The sequence below is a fragment of the Anopheles maculipalpis genome, chromosome 2RL (assembly GCF_943734695.1).
Source record: "Anopheles maculipalpis chromosome 2RL, idAnoMacuDA_375_x, whole genome shotgun sequence".
Lineage (NCBI taxonomy): Eukaryota > Metazoa > Arthropoda > Insecta > Diptera > Culicidae > Anopheles > Anopheles maculipalpis.
The window spans coordinates 13089247-13103375 of NC_064871.1; the positions used below are offsets into that span (position 1 = coordinate 13089247).

Consider the following 14129-nt stretch of genomic DNA (forward strand, 5'->3'; position numbering starts at 1 on the left):
AGTGTTAGTAGTGTGTATCAACGGGCACGGTCCGCCGTCCACATCGTTCTGACAACCATCAGCAGCGTATAGGAAAGGAAACAACTTGATGAAGGAAACGTGTTAAGGGAACAATTAAGTATTTCATGCTCCGGAAAGAGTCACCCCTCGATTGGTTGTTTTGTGGGACGCGACAAGGTGGGTTTTATTTTCCAAACCAGACGGGAGTCGAGGAATGGGAGCGAATGTAGAATCTATGTGAAGGAATGATGGATGTAATGAGGCTAGAGGTAGATTTCAAGAGCGTTATTAGGCTGTCCCCATATGACACAGAGGAGCAGAAATGCGAGAAGTTTGAAATGATTATTCGCCTTGGTAATGGGTATTGTGGTGCCTTCCTTCTTTAGTGCAAACCCTGCGTCCGTCGATGCGCGTGTGCTTGGTTTCTTTTTGCCTGATATAGTTCTATAGATATGTCTACTTTTGTTCAACTTCACCTTCCTATCTTTCGACTTTCGATACTAAAAACTCTCTTAGTATTTCTCTAAAGGACTGATCGTCATTCCCCTGTTGTTGTTGGTCTGTTTTGTTTGCGTTTTTTTTCTTCTATTGTTTTCTCTAGATGCTTTCTGTTACTCTCAACACGCACGAATGCTTTAAGTAAATGTAAATTCCATGTTATACCCTTGCAGCGCTCGCTTGATAAATAATTATACTATTAAGCCTCACATCACATAAAGCGGCGAGCGCTGTTTTGAATTGAATGAAGAATATATTAGAACTGAGGGCAGTGGAGAGCGGGAAAAGGGAACGGTGGGTGAACAGGTAAAGAAGATAGAATTACGCATGCTTTCCAAAAAAAAAAAAACAAAGAAGAGAAACAAAAATTCACTGCTAGCTAACGATGGCGTTAATGGAAATACTCGTGATCGTAAACATTTGCAATCGAGAGTCGGAGTTTAAGTTTACGGTAGGTTAATAGGACACCTCACAAGCACACACACACACACACACACACACACACACACACACACACACACACACACACACACACACACACACACACACACACACACACACTTGCGTTCATATGTTCATGTTTATCCTGTGGTTTTATGCTAATGTATAGCATATACACAAAAGCATGGAAAACTCTTGTGTGCGTGAACTCACCGCTTAGGATCCCTTAGTTAGTTCATCATCACTCCGTTTCATTTACTCGGTGGTACAACCAGCATCTGTATTATTATTTCTTTTTTCCTTCCACTCCCCCATTCCTGCACACTATGGGAAGTAGATTTAAATGTTAGTTTTATAGCAAGGTATAGGGAAGGGCGCGCAAGAATCTGAACTAAAAAAACACGAATAAGCACTGGCAGACTGTTTCCTTCTGTATTATTGAACTTTAAATGAAATTTTGATCCAATTGAAACTCCAACCCGCATCCCTTCCCTAGCAAAATCCACCCTCCTTCGCCTCCTGCTGCACACTCACGAAAGACTCTTTTCTGTAATAATTGTAGGTTAGGAGAAACAACGCAATACAAAAGAAACACACAGACACACTTAAAAAAACACTTTTTGCATACATACAGCAACAAGAAAACACTTATTCCAAATAGGCAACAACAAATGGACACAACACAACATTTATCCAGGTATCATTATTATTATATGACATTGTGCGAAAGGAAAAATAAAAATTAGGCAATTATCAAACAATGTAATGACAGTGGTTCTGTGGGTTAGTTAAAAAAAACATAAAGATACATAGGAGGACTTTCGGACGTATTGCTGTGCTAGTTTTGTTTGTGTTGGTACGAGGAGGTGACCGCTGACCTTTTCGCTTCTGAAGTAGAATAATGCAAGAACCATCCGAAAATCGGTTTTATAATAAGTTCAACTGTTAAGCTAACTGAATGATCTAAACTAAAGTAGGAGAGAAGGCCCCAATTGCAATATTTTTGAATTTTTGGGGAACATCTCTGTTATAACGATGTTGGAGCAACCTAACAAACTGATACTGATAGCGATTCGTGGAATTGATCCGTTTTTTAGAAGTTTTTCCGATTCATCCTACTAGCAGGAGTTGACCACGGAAATTTTGGAGCTCTCCGGAATCAAATCCGACAAAAACTGCATTTTGCTCATCACTACAATGGATGCATGTCGTGCTTTGTAGCAAGCAATCTCTCTAACATGAAGAATCGAAAGCATAAGCCTTAAGTTATTGATAAGCTCAACAGTTTTGGATCAGTTTTTGGTTTGATATATGATTATCGATACTCGAGTACTCGACTGGACAGAAGAATGAACTAAAAAAAAAACACAGTATTTTCACAATCAGTGTGAGTATTATTATTTTCCATGTAAAATTGCAATACAAAAAAAAAAAACAAAAGCGAAACGTATAAACTTTACAATCACTCCGTCGGTGTTGCTGAGAGCTGTGTGGTGCAGCCAACGCCGATACGTTTTGACCTATCTACTTATCGATTAACTTTTCTGTCTATCCTGTGATTTAGGCAGTGGGCAGTGTTCCGTTGCTAAGTTCGTTTGTAAATTTGCTAACGTTCAGCAGACTGGTTCGGCCGCTGGCAGTAGGTTTGTTGTTTGCTGAGGTATAGAAGCTAGTCCCGGCTAGTGATGCCGTTGACGGTGCTTTGCTGGCAGTGTTGCTCCCTACGGCAGGAATATGGCTGTTAAATTGATGATGATAGTACGACGGTGTCTGTGACTGTTGGGGTGGGAAAATGTGTCGTGCTGTTGTAAGAGTTGACCCGTTGGTTGAGAAAATGGATCCACCATTGCTGTTGGTGGTCGAGGTGCGGCCCAGCTTGGGGAAAAACAAGCCCGATCCTTCCGTCGTAAAGGTGGGCGATTTTGCAGTTTTACCGCTGTCCAGGGGAATCGCTTGTTGCTGTTGCAGGGCACTGTTGAAAAGGTTTTGCTCGCTAAATAGTGAGCGCCGTTGCGAGGTACTGGTGGCGGCTCTGTTCCACTCGAACACTGAGGCGGACGATGGGACCGGTGAGGGTTGTTCGCTTCGTACCATCGAAGCGTGCATGTGTTGCGAACCTTCTCCACCGATAATGTCCACCTCTGTCGGTGTGTTACGGCGTGTGGTTCCGGTTTGCGATTCGAAGCCGGAGCTTTGTGAGGAAGTGCGGGACATGTGCGTTAGCTGACCGCCACCCGTCCACAGTATGTCTTTTGCGAAGCCTTTGGACGATGGTTCCGGTGCTCGGAAGATGCGGGCGGGACGTATTCCCACCAGCTCATCGTACTCCGGTTCTGGGTGGGATTTTTTCGCAAATGGATTTACGCTCCCGCTACCGGCAAGTGACATGCGAGAACCACGGAGCATACTGCCGGAGGATGCGTTTAACGAAACGCGTCCACTGATCGAGAGCCGATCGATATCATCCTCGATTAGTGGTGGAACTAAGTCGTCTTCCTCACGAAATGACCGGCCGTCATCTTCCGTCTCCTGATTGATTGTGCTCATTGAGTAGCAAAATTGGTTCAAATGACGCTGACTGCCGGAACCCGTTGCAGCGGCTGGTCCAGATCGACGTGGGTTCTGCCGTCGGTGGTTTGCCAATCCGTGCGTTACTGTTTGAAAGTTGTCCACCGAGAAGGAAGGGGTTTTTAGTAGTGATTGGGCCGAAGCGTTCGGTGTGATGTATTGTTTGCCATTAAATAATGATCTTTTTTCGATGATTCCATCGCTGGACCGATCATTAATACTACTAGCAGCGACGTTAAACAAAGAGCCACTAATTTTGTTAAATCCCATCGGCGGGGAATCATCGCCCATCAGAAATGGATTCGTTGGCGATAGTGAAAAGGTAGAAGGACTGCCCGATTTTGTCGTATCGAGTGATTTTCCGCTCACATCGCAACACTGATCACGTGTCACAGGACGACGGCAAACGGGTGGACTTTTGTTGCTGCCTCCGAACGCAGATTGTTCCGTTCGAATCGATTTCGTCCGTACCGGCTCGTCCTCGTTACCAACGTCCACATCCGAATAGTCGCTTTCCTTGCATTGCTGGGAGTAGATTTTGTGAAAGCTAGAATTAAGATTACCAGCCGGTACGTCGCTTTTAATAAGCCGCTGTCCGATGCTGCTGAGCGATAGGACGAGTGCTCCGGAGGTAAGCATCAGCGCTGCTAACGATGCATCCTGTACTTGAGCGTACTTTAGCCCACAATCCACCAGACAAAGTGTCACGATGAGCGATTGCTTAATAATGGTCCGTTGGTTGCCGAGGGAAGCAAGCAATGCGGCCAGCGCTACAATGGCTACATTCAGTAGTAATGAAGAGTTGCTTTCGTTTGGCACTTGGGCCGATATGGTTTCATAGTATTGGGCGGATGTCTGTACTACCGATGCCGGAACGTACTGGAGAAATAGTTCATACCCAATCGCTTCAATACGATCCGTCGTTTGCTGCACGCTCGGTTCGGAAAGTAGCTTATCAAACTGTTGGTAAAACAGCTCGCGCATGGCAAGGGCGTACGATAGTACTATAGTGATGCCGGAAAGTAACGGTGCTGGACACAGCAACATCAGATCGGCTGTGGTCCACTGTGAATCGACAAAGTCTTGCTGTAGCTTCACTAGCAGCAGCGCGGTAATGGCCCAGATGCACACCTTTGCCCAACGCATTCGCTTCAGATGAGCTTGCTGCTTGCTGGACGCCCGTATGTGCATATCGAGTACGTCCATACTTTTACTGCCGATCTGTGCCAGCTTCGAGCCGAGTATGTTCCGTTTCACATCGTTCAGCGTGCGCTTCAGCACGCGTTCGCATCTTCCGCACAGTTTGTACGCTTGTTCGAGCTGTTTGCTGTGTGGCAGGTAAAAGAAAAGAAGGTTTGTTTAGTGCGTTAGGGGAACTAGCTACACTTACACTCCTTACCGATACTCCTCTACTTCCATCTCGTAATTATCCTCATCTTCCGGCACAAACGATGCTAACTGATGTATTTTCAACTCCTGATTGCGATTGCACCCGAAACACAGCCCGTTGCTGGTGATTGCCACACGCCCATTGCTACCTGACGATCGTATCGTAGAACTGTCCCACTTATCGTCATCCGTAACGTTCGATGGATGATGGTAGTAATAGTTGTTTAACCGCTGCTGATACTGTTCCGGTATTTCCCGATTGTAGTCTCCATCGGCAGTAAACCCATTGTACTGCTTGCACGCCGGACAAACGAACGCATTGGACTGGTCATAGGGTACGCGCGTGTCATGATTACAAAACCAGCAATTAACTTTCGCCGGGAAGCGTCTCCTACAGTCACAGCAAGAAATTACACCAAATGTAAACAAAGCAACCAACTTCCGCCGCTTGAGGTTCCCGTACATACCTAATGTTTAAGTACAGATTCACGAACGTAACGATACAAACGAAGCAGATCACAACCACCGGCACCACGATCGTACCAACCAGCTCCAGCAAGTTCGCGCCCATTTTCTTTCCGTCCGTGGGGTGGCCCGCGTTTTCTTTGCTTTCCCTTTTTTGGCGTAAACTTAACCACGCGGCATACACGAAGCAATTCCGTCGTGCAGCTCGCTTTTCTTGTAGCAGGCTTTACTTTTGCTCTACTTCATTTTAGCTTGTTCTGTAAGGGCACAGCACCGCAATGTGTTTGAGGAAATAGAAAGAATAGAGAGAGTTTTCCACACGTTTTTCAAGTGCAATCTGCTTTGAAATGCAAGCTAGCTCGGTCAAACGTCACATGAAAATTTGATTGTGACGTTTGAATTGTCAGCCGGACGATTGGATTGCAAGGTGTCTATAAAAATGTGCAACCAAGTCGACATACGTGTTGCGCAAACTCGTTATTGATTGTTAATTCAAATTATACGTTAAACGCACTTACTAACAAAAAATATCATTTTACAAATGTAAAGAAATTAATGTGTGGAATTGAGAATTTGACCTGACACGATTTCCAATTAGATCTAGAGCATGGACAGGTAATTTATTTATAAGCGTAAATATGGCCACCGATCAACGGCTGGGCACCACTTATCCGGAGCGTTCTTCCGTAGTGAGTATCTGCAGTCTAGTAAGCCATTCGATGACCAGCGCGACCTTAGAATTTCGTTAAGACAAAAAGAAGAAGATGATAAATTCCATAGCACTTCGATAGGATCTTTCATGAATTTATTCCTGTAACTCTTTTTTTTAAAGCTATAAAGTTCTCTTAAGTTAAACAATCTCACATAAAACCAAAAGAATTGCAGAAGGATCTTCAGCCTGTACGACTATGAATAAAAAAGCGCGCTTCTAAAGAGCTATAAAACAGCGTACAAGTTCCAATTTCGTTATCATGATGTCTCAGACCATATTTGGATATGATTGAATTGTCCAACAGTCCATTGCCGTATGCATTGACGCACAACAGCACAGTATCTGGTAGCTGTGTGAAAGAAATATATATTTTTCCGTATTTTCGTCTGCTTTTGTTTCAATACATACATACCCGACGATCGACGTACATTCGTTGAAAGGAGAGAGTTTTTCACGCGACGGGCTTATTTAAAAGTATCTTAAATGTTCGCATTAAAATACAAGAAAATTGCTGCAGGGAAACTTATACCGAGCAGGTGACTAATACCTTCCCACCCGACCTACACAAACACTGTTTTGCGTGGGGTGGAAAAATACATTCACAACTGCTTAGTCAAGTGCGGCAGAATATGAGGACGAACGGCGCAATCCTCAGCAGTTGGGAGCGCGCATCACCCAACAAAATAAAGTAAACCTTTAACCAATCCCTTCCGATAGCTGGTAAAATCCGACTTTATCTGGTTATATTAACGGTATATCGGGTAAGTGGTCGACCTGCTCCTCCCCGCTGCACCGCACTCAAACTCAAACCCAACCGCGAAAACGTGATTCCAACGATCAGCAGCAACGACGACGACGATATTTTAGATCAAGCTACCAAACAAGATCGCATGCATTCGGATGAACGGTGCGTGAAATCGCAGTAGGATATATTTTTAAACACATTAGCCCAACTGGGACTGTATGTGGCCACAGCGTGGGAATACGGTAATTCGTCGTAAACAAAGCAGTTTTACTCTTGCCTGGGAGTTTTGTTTTTTTTTTTCGGGGCCTGCTCCAATGTCAACCTACAACCACCGTAACGCTACAAATATACTCATCCCACCAGATGATCTTTCCTGTGTTTTGCAGCAAAAACGGTACGGTAGCCGAGCTCGTGCGTGCCTGGCACGATACTACACCGCTCGTGTGGCCGTGTTATATCACATGAGGTGAGACATATTCACTTCCCCCTAACCGTGTATCGCTTTTCCCCTGGCTGTAGAATGCGTTTGGTTCACTGTCGCTCTATCTCACAGCACCAGACGCCAGACAGAGCTGACAAGAGCTCCGTTATTTACGCTGTTCCGGCTTCTTAGAGGATGTGGGGACAACGGGGCACACAAACAAACCCTGACATTGGAAAAATAATCTAGCGGAACACTGCGATCGCATCCAGATGCATTTCCATTGACCTAAATAAGGAAGGCAGTAGCAGAAAACGATCATTTCATGCACTATCCTTGTGTCGGGTTGCTTCTAGTTAGTAGAAGGAATGCAGATGGATCGTGTATTGCGAAGGAAATAAAAACTAATCTCCAGAGAATGATCTACGACAGCAATATAGGGATGTGTCCTTGCGGTGCTTTATGGCATCCCGGTGTAACAAGTTGTACACGGTTAGCATTGTCTCGTTGCAATGATCTTGCGAAGCTGTCGAGCTAAAACGAGAATTTGTTTTACGATGTAAATTATTCTACAGCACATACACAGAAGACAGAAAACCGTTCCGTCCGTCCGAAGATCACGACAGCGATAGACATTCTTGGTGCAGCGACGTCAATCGTGCTCTCGGCGCGGTCCCTAACCGGCCCGTGGCCACTGTGCTCGTGAAGTCAACAAACCCATCGAACGATTCAACCATCACCACCATCGTCCTCCTGGTTCCTGTACCATCCTGTGCCATTCTACAGGGCTGAAAACAGAAGATGCTATAAAATTGAGGACCCTGTCGCCACTGTGTCCGCGTATTTTTACATATGGCACGTCTTGGCCGCCTTGATGCACAACATAAACACACACACACACATACAGGGGGTGGGAAATGTCGCACGAGAGCTGTGCAAAACAAACCAAAAGGACCGGAACCACCCGCCGGTCGTACTGCAACCGTACCTTTCATCACCGGCCGAACACCGACGTCAACCAGTGTAATTGATGGTTGACAAGTAGTACCAGTAGTAGTAGTAGTACTAACGAACCAACCAAGACAAGTTTGATGCGGTTATTTTTAGCCATGTTTAACAACAAGCTGGCTAGGCTAGGCTAAACAAATGCGAAACAATTGGCATTTTCGGATGATTTGGTCTCGTAACCGTGGTCACCACACCCACGTAATCGACGTTGCGAAAAATAAGACGCATTGTATTAGTAAGTCGGCCACAGTGTGTACCGGTAATTTCGATACGATTTGTGCGTAATTGTTCCGCATTTGCGCAAATCTCTCGGATTGATCAGCTCGGAGCAGTTGATTGGCGTCAGCACGAGATCTACGTCTACGTCCGGAGGCTAGTGAACGCAACGCGTACTGACCCCTCTTGAGGGTGGGGTGTGCATGAGCATATGGGTGTGCCAGAAAGTCGGTGTGTAGAAATGGGTTCTGCAAAGAATAAAGGCTTATTGCAGTAAGTAAGTGTAAAAGGGGAGGCCCTCACACTGAAGGAACGGGGATCACATCCCATCCGGACCGTTCCCTCTTAGTGAAGCGATCCAACTACGTGGTATCAGTCAGTATAATAAGCCATTCGATGGTACTTAAAGGTAAATCAATACAGGAGATTATTGACGCTTTCTTTTATATTTCTGGCGGTTTCTCAAATATTTTTGTATTCGTCCCTCAGAATACCCTCATTATCAATGAATGTTGAACGTTTCTCCTAACTAAAATCCCTCGAAAGCAACCAACTTTTCGTACAACTCAAGGTCCAGTACTGTTACCAGCGAAAAAGTGTACGATCATGCATCTGATCGACGATTCACAATTACGGTTGTCGTGTGGTGATTTGCAGCACACACCCCAACCATGTGCTTGACTGCCATCGAGTCTCACCCTTCCCGCAGTCTTCCCACTTCCTTCCAAGTCCTGCTGTGTACTATAACGGCCTGAAACCATTGTCATTCGTCACTGACTCGCGATCGTGCCGGCGCCAGTCGATTTAAGCCCGCCGCTTCGATACACTTACCATCATCGTGTCCGCATGTGTGGTGTGTGTGTGGATGAAAAAATTCTCACGAGCCAAGGACGACAACCCGGCGGTGGCGGCTACTACTCGCGGCTACCCCGATCAAAGACAAGGGGACAAAACAAAAGCTCAGCCGGTCCACGTGAAGCCGCCGGCTGTGTCCTCTATACATGTGTGTGTGTGTGGGCAATTAAAATGTCTCCTGCTGCGGCCAGCGGTGTAAATATTTATGAAATGGCGGAAGTTTATGCGAGCACGAGATGAAACCTTTCCTTTCAAGGTAAATGATCGCGAGGAGGCATGTCTGGGGATGGTGGGAATTCCGCATTCCTCAGCGAAGGGATTTTACTTTCCCGATTTTATTCACCCTCATTCCAGGTTCTTTGACGTGATCTTTGTCGCCGGGAGAAGGACCAAACATTTTATTGCAGATCGATCGACACACCATACACTTCCTGAAACATTCATTTGGAAGGGATCTTCATTTCAGCACAGTCCGTGTAGAGCGTAATGCGTGACGCAATAGGAAGGGTGGTTTTTTAACGCCGGCTGCAAAAAATGTGCAAAGTGACCAGCAACACTTCAATTGCGCAACGAGCACCGCTTCGCTAGCGCACGTTTGTACGGAAATGTGTTGACACTGCACTTTATTTGCCCTAGTCGTGTTTGCAAGCTCCAGTCAAAAGCGAGAGAGAGAGAGAGAGCGAGGCACGATTGCACAATGCCTTTCCTTTAGTAGCTTCAACTTTTTCGAGCAAATAATAATGCCGACGGATTGTGTAGATTGTTAAGGGCAGGCTTACAAAGCATCATCTGGCAGATTACTTAAGCTACATTCAAACCGGAGTCATCGTTCGCCTAGAACCGGTTCGAAGTAGTTCTGTTTGACTATCGGCTAGGACCGGTTCCGACAAAACACCCACGGAAGAGGTCTCTACTCTGGGGAATTCCATTCTTAACTCCAGAATTCCTTATTTTCCAGTGAAGGAGAAGAAATTTATCGAATCCCTCCCTCGTCATTTGCATTATGGCTTAAGGGGCATTACACGTAACTAGCTAGAACCGGTTCTGGTTTGTGCAACAACGTCAGTAGTGCACCATTTGTGGTACCGACCAAGTCATCGATCTACCCCTTCGGATGACTGTTGCACTAGGCTAGCCGTAGGTCTATAGTTGCGGATAGCTGAACAAGATGGAAGCAAAGCGAATAAACTCTGACGCAAGTCGTAATGGCAATGGCACTCGATTGTTCCCTTATTGCGACTTTATGGGCCTTTTTATGAACTCTATAAATGTCACTTTTGAGTATATTGCTGATCTACTCAATATGACAACCGAATGCCTGTTTGTAATACTTAGTTTAAAGAGAATATTCTTCTTTTTTTAGAAAATGATCCAGTCAACCGTTAATAGTGGAAATTTTCCATAACCACCATCGTTGAAAAACCGCCTGTACGTGTCGCTAACAGGAACGATAAAACACAAACTCTAGCACCCCGTCCCCACCCCCGGAGGGAAAGGGAACGCACCCTCTTATCGGTGCGTTGTTCCAAGCGCGCATTTTACAACGGTGCACAATATTCCTGGTGCTAGTAAGTGCTTAGTAAACAGTATGTCTATCGAACCGGTTCAGTACGGGTTAAAGAAAAAAAGAAGAAAAACGAAACCCTCAGTTTCTTTCCCCCTACCACACCATGGTCATTTGATCTTACCCACTAGCTGGGGTGTGGGGAGGAAGGTTTGAAAAAAATGAAGCCACGAAACACAACTTTAACCGCAGTTCCCGTGCAATGAATAGCCGCTGCACCCGTTCGGTTCGTTTGTCCCGCAACACTCGTGCAACAAGTACCGGATTCGTTCATCCCGTGCTTGCTTACCCGCTTGCCGGTGGGACACATGTACGCTGCTCGTGTGATATGGTGGCCGCCAAGTTCTAGAAGTCTATGGGTAAGGCGCAAAAAGCAATGAAGTGAGGTGAAGTGGCAAAATATTTCATAACATTACACCAATCCCTGTAATCTGAGGCTTTGCTTTACACGTTTTGCATTGGGACGTGTGTGTGTGATTTGTGTGTATCACTCGGCGTCCACTTAATTGCACCCTGACCCGTACTGGATTTTACCGGAATAGAATGGCGTACTCCCTTTCCTCCCGGATGGCGCCGTTTTGTGCGGCAGCGACTAAGTGTATTAGTACATCTAGCACAAAACAGACAGGCAGGCCCATAAAACAAAGCTATAAAATTGCAATGTAAAATCAGTCGTTTGTAATGCATCCATTATGGCGATCAAAATGACAAAAAAAGTCCACCGAGGCATAGGGTACGGATCCTTATCACCGGTACTATACGAGTGCCGGTGAATCATGAGGATGAGTAGCTTTTGCTTGCACCTTGCATCACCTACTTCTACCTTGCAATTGCAAACACTAGTGGACCTTCTCAAGCCCACTAGGGCAAACAAAGAATGGAAGCATCAACATCTCCCATTCGTCATCTTGGTTGACAGTATGCGCTTAGGGACACACCAGAGAAAACACATCAAACAATACACAATCATGATGCAATCGTCGGTGTTTACGATGATAAGCGGGATGAAGAAAAGAAGAGAAGAAAAAAACTGGGACTGCTCTATGGATTCCAATGTCACAAAAGATGACGTTGTAGCGGGAGTTTCCGTTCAGCAAGGGATGGGAATTTTTCGGATTCCGGAATTCGGATCGGAATCTGGGTTCGCGATCGCTAACCAAATGAATTCGGATTCAATCCCTGTCTAATTTTGGATCGTTCCTTGTCCTCTCGGCTCAACCTCAAACCCCGGATCGATTCGGGTTTTCGAGGCAGAATTACGCGAATAAAGGTAGGGATTAGGAGGCGTAGAGGAGTACAGTGAGCTCGTTGATTGGATCAAGTGGAGTCTAACCTGTCGGAGATCGGGTGCAGCCGTGGATGGAGCCTGGGGATGACTAGCCCTAGTATGAGCCTCATACTGGGAAGGTCAGGATTGTCAGCAAATAGGAGACGAGAGCGAGTTATTGGTCAGATTTTTCAGAACCATGATTTATACGTCTGTTTTTATTCTCTCACTCCTCTTATCCCGATGAGGTACTCGGAACATATGTGATAAGCCGCTGCAATATAAGCTTAGATTAAATCCTTTGAACTTTTGGCTTATGATTTATACGACTTTACGGATTACGGTCTCTGATAAGCAGTCACGCGATAGGCGTTTTGATTTATATGTACTACCACATTGCAAAACCGACCTTTTCCCTTGTACGATAGACCAATCAAGAGTCACGATAGTCGTCTAATCAAAAACTTGGTTCCCAAACTACGCAATACGGTCAATATTGCAACGCAATAAACCTTCTTCAAGCCCACCGGAACTGCACGCAAACTGGAACCCTCCGCCGTGGCCATTTTCAAGCTCAATGGCAAACTACTTTCGCCCAAACCAGTTTCAATCAAACTGGTGGCGACACACCAATTGTTCTTATCGATCGATCGATCCCGCATACGCATCATCTGCCCGCCATTTAATTGAGCGAACGAGAAACGATCGGCCAACGCCAACGGTTCCAATTGTGATTGTGCAAAAAATCCGAAACGCGTGCGTGCGTTGTGGGAACAGCAAATGGACACCAATTAGCGGGAGGATCGTTTGCATGACGTCGTGCTTCCGCAAACGGCCAACACCCGACCCGATGTTGGTAATGGATTATGTGGGGGGAGGAAGCCGTTCCAGGCTGCAACGCCATCTCACGCAATAGATGGCATCAACATAAACGATATCAATTGTGATCAATTGAGCTGACCCCTTCCCCCGGACGAATGTAAAATGGGAAATGATACGCAAAACGGCTCAAGACGTGCCCTCGGCTATTTGCTGTGCTGACTGTGGCTGCGTCATTCAGAATCCGCCGCGATCACTCGGTCCAGAACTTTCGGTTCGAGTGCATCAATCCTTCGGCGTGTTGATTCATCATCAGCTTCAGATGGTGCAGTTATTCCGTTACAACTCACGCCATATTACGAGCGAGAGAGAGTACACACTGGCCTTCCAAATCACCCAAACATCGTAAACAAGTACGCAAGGCAAAAGAAGATAAGATGTAAGGGAAATGTTCCATGGAAAGGGATGAAGTTTTTTTTTAAAATAAACTGTAAACAATTACCGATTTCCGTTGTGGTCTGCCTGCCTGAAGGTCAAAGAGCTGGATGCCCCTTTTTGGGAAGTGTGGCATTCCTTTCGTTTGTAAGTTTGTTTGTTTTTTCTGTTGTTGTCGTTAGCTCCCTCACATTATCTGCTGTTATCGAAGATACACACGTAACGGAAGGCTTTGGCTGGCCTTGTTGGGGTTTTGGATTTGTTGACAACGGTGCTGCCAGATGATACGCCGGGGCACACTCCGGAACGGAACTTGTAAATTGAAACTGTTATCATGGATCAATGTTTAATCATCGGTTGATCAATGTTTAAAGTGTACTGGAACTGTTTACTTGTTTACTTATTTGACTGACACTCGGATATTGAATCAGGCAGGATGGCAAACAAGTGATCCAGAAATCCGGATGGCAGCAATTATGGAGCCAGAACCACCTGTAAGCAAACTGGAGCGGTTTTTGGGGAGTGATTGGCACCTTCATCGAGCATGTCAGATTCGATTTCTATAGACACGTGCTCCGGATAGTTCGTTCCGGATCGAACTACGTGGTTATTAGCAAGACTAGTAAGCTATTTGATGGCCAGCGAGACGTAACAGGACGTTAAGCTACGAAGAAATCATGTGTGAAATATTTGGAATTTTATATGTCAATTTCTAGATACAAACGG

At 45.5% G+C, this 14129-nt stretch overlaps 2 protein-coding genes across 2 annotated transcripts in view; both read right to left on the bottom strand.

The window, feature by feature from the left end:
- The window catches only part of LOC126557756 (connectin-like), a 378559-nt gene that overhangs the window by 61052 nt on the left and 303378 nt on the right, over positions 1-14129 (bottom strand). The window lies entirely within an intron of this gene.
- LOC126556982 (uncharacterized) lies at positions 2500-5508 on the bottom strand. The gene is made up of 3 exons (XM_050212571.1): positions 5364-5508; positions 4907-5287; positions 2500-4834 (listed from the first exon to the last, which is right to left on the bottom strand). Exons 1-3 carry the CDS (start codon positions 5465-5467, stop codon positions 2500-2502), a joined length of 2820 nt encoding a protein of 939 aa, XP_050068528.1. The 5' UTR covers positions 5468-5508.